Source organism: Microtus ochrogaster, chromosome 8 (genome assembly GCF_000317375.1).
Source record: "Microtus ochrogaster isolate Prairie Vole_2 chromosome 8, MicOch1.0, whole genome shotgun sequence".
In the NCBI taxonomy this organism is placed as follows: Eukaryota; Metazoa; Chordata; class Mammalia; order Rodentia; family Cricetidae; genus Microtus; species Microtus ochrogaster.
This window is the reverse complement of record NC_022015.1, coordinates 42,883,996-42,884,509: the sequence shown is the minus strand read 5'-3', so window position 1 is coordinate 42,884,509 and position 514 is coordinate 42,883,996. Positions and strand designations below refer to the sequence as shown.

The window sequence follows — 514 nt, the reverse complement described above, 5'->3', positions numbered from 1 at the left end:
AGTAACAGAAGTTATTATTCCATGGAGTAATTGTGATACATTCAGATTCAGATTTTGTAGAACTAGAGTAACTGGGAGTGTTACCAGTGCTCTCTGGTCCACTGGGTCATTGTGGTGTCTGTAATTGCCTTTTTTCTTTGTTGTCTCTGAAGATGCCAATGTCCGGCGATACCTCCAGTTGACACAATCAGAACTCAGCAGCTACCACAGGAAAGAGAAGCAGCTATATCTGGGCATGTTTGGTTAATGAAGAAAAAAGATGCTTCTCTACTTAAGCTCAAGTGGACCACTAAAGACCCGTCAAGAGAGACCTGAACCTCAGCAAGAGAAATTCACCCTTTACCTCTGACCCAGGTGGATTTCTATTTTCCTGTTCTGCACAAGCTCTTTGCTACTTAGGCCGTCTGCATCCCTTATTGTCTATCCCTCAATGTGGCTGGCAATCCATATTATTTGCCTTGAGAAATGGACTAGAAAGCATTCATCCACTGTGGATGCAATCAACTATATTTGG

General features: G+C 42.6%; 1 protein-coding gene across 1 annotated transcript in view; it reads left to right on the top strand.

The window, feature by feature from the left end:
* The window catches only part of Ttc9c (tetratricopeptide repeat domain 9C), a 12,785-nt gene extending 12,277 nt beyond the window's left edge, over nt 1-508 (top strand). Inside the window, exon 3 of the mRNA XM_005351907.3 lies at nt 153-508. Within this exon, the coding sequence (XP_005351964.1) occupies nt 153-247 (95 nt within the window). The 3' untranslated portion in view covers nt 248-508. The remainder of the gene's footprint in view (nt 1-152) is intronic.
* The last annotated feature ends 6 nt before the right edge of the window (nt 509-514 follow it).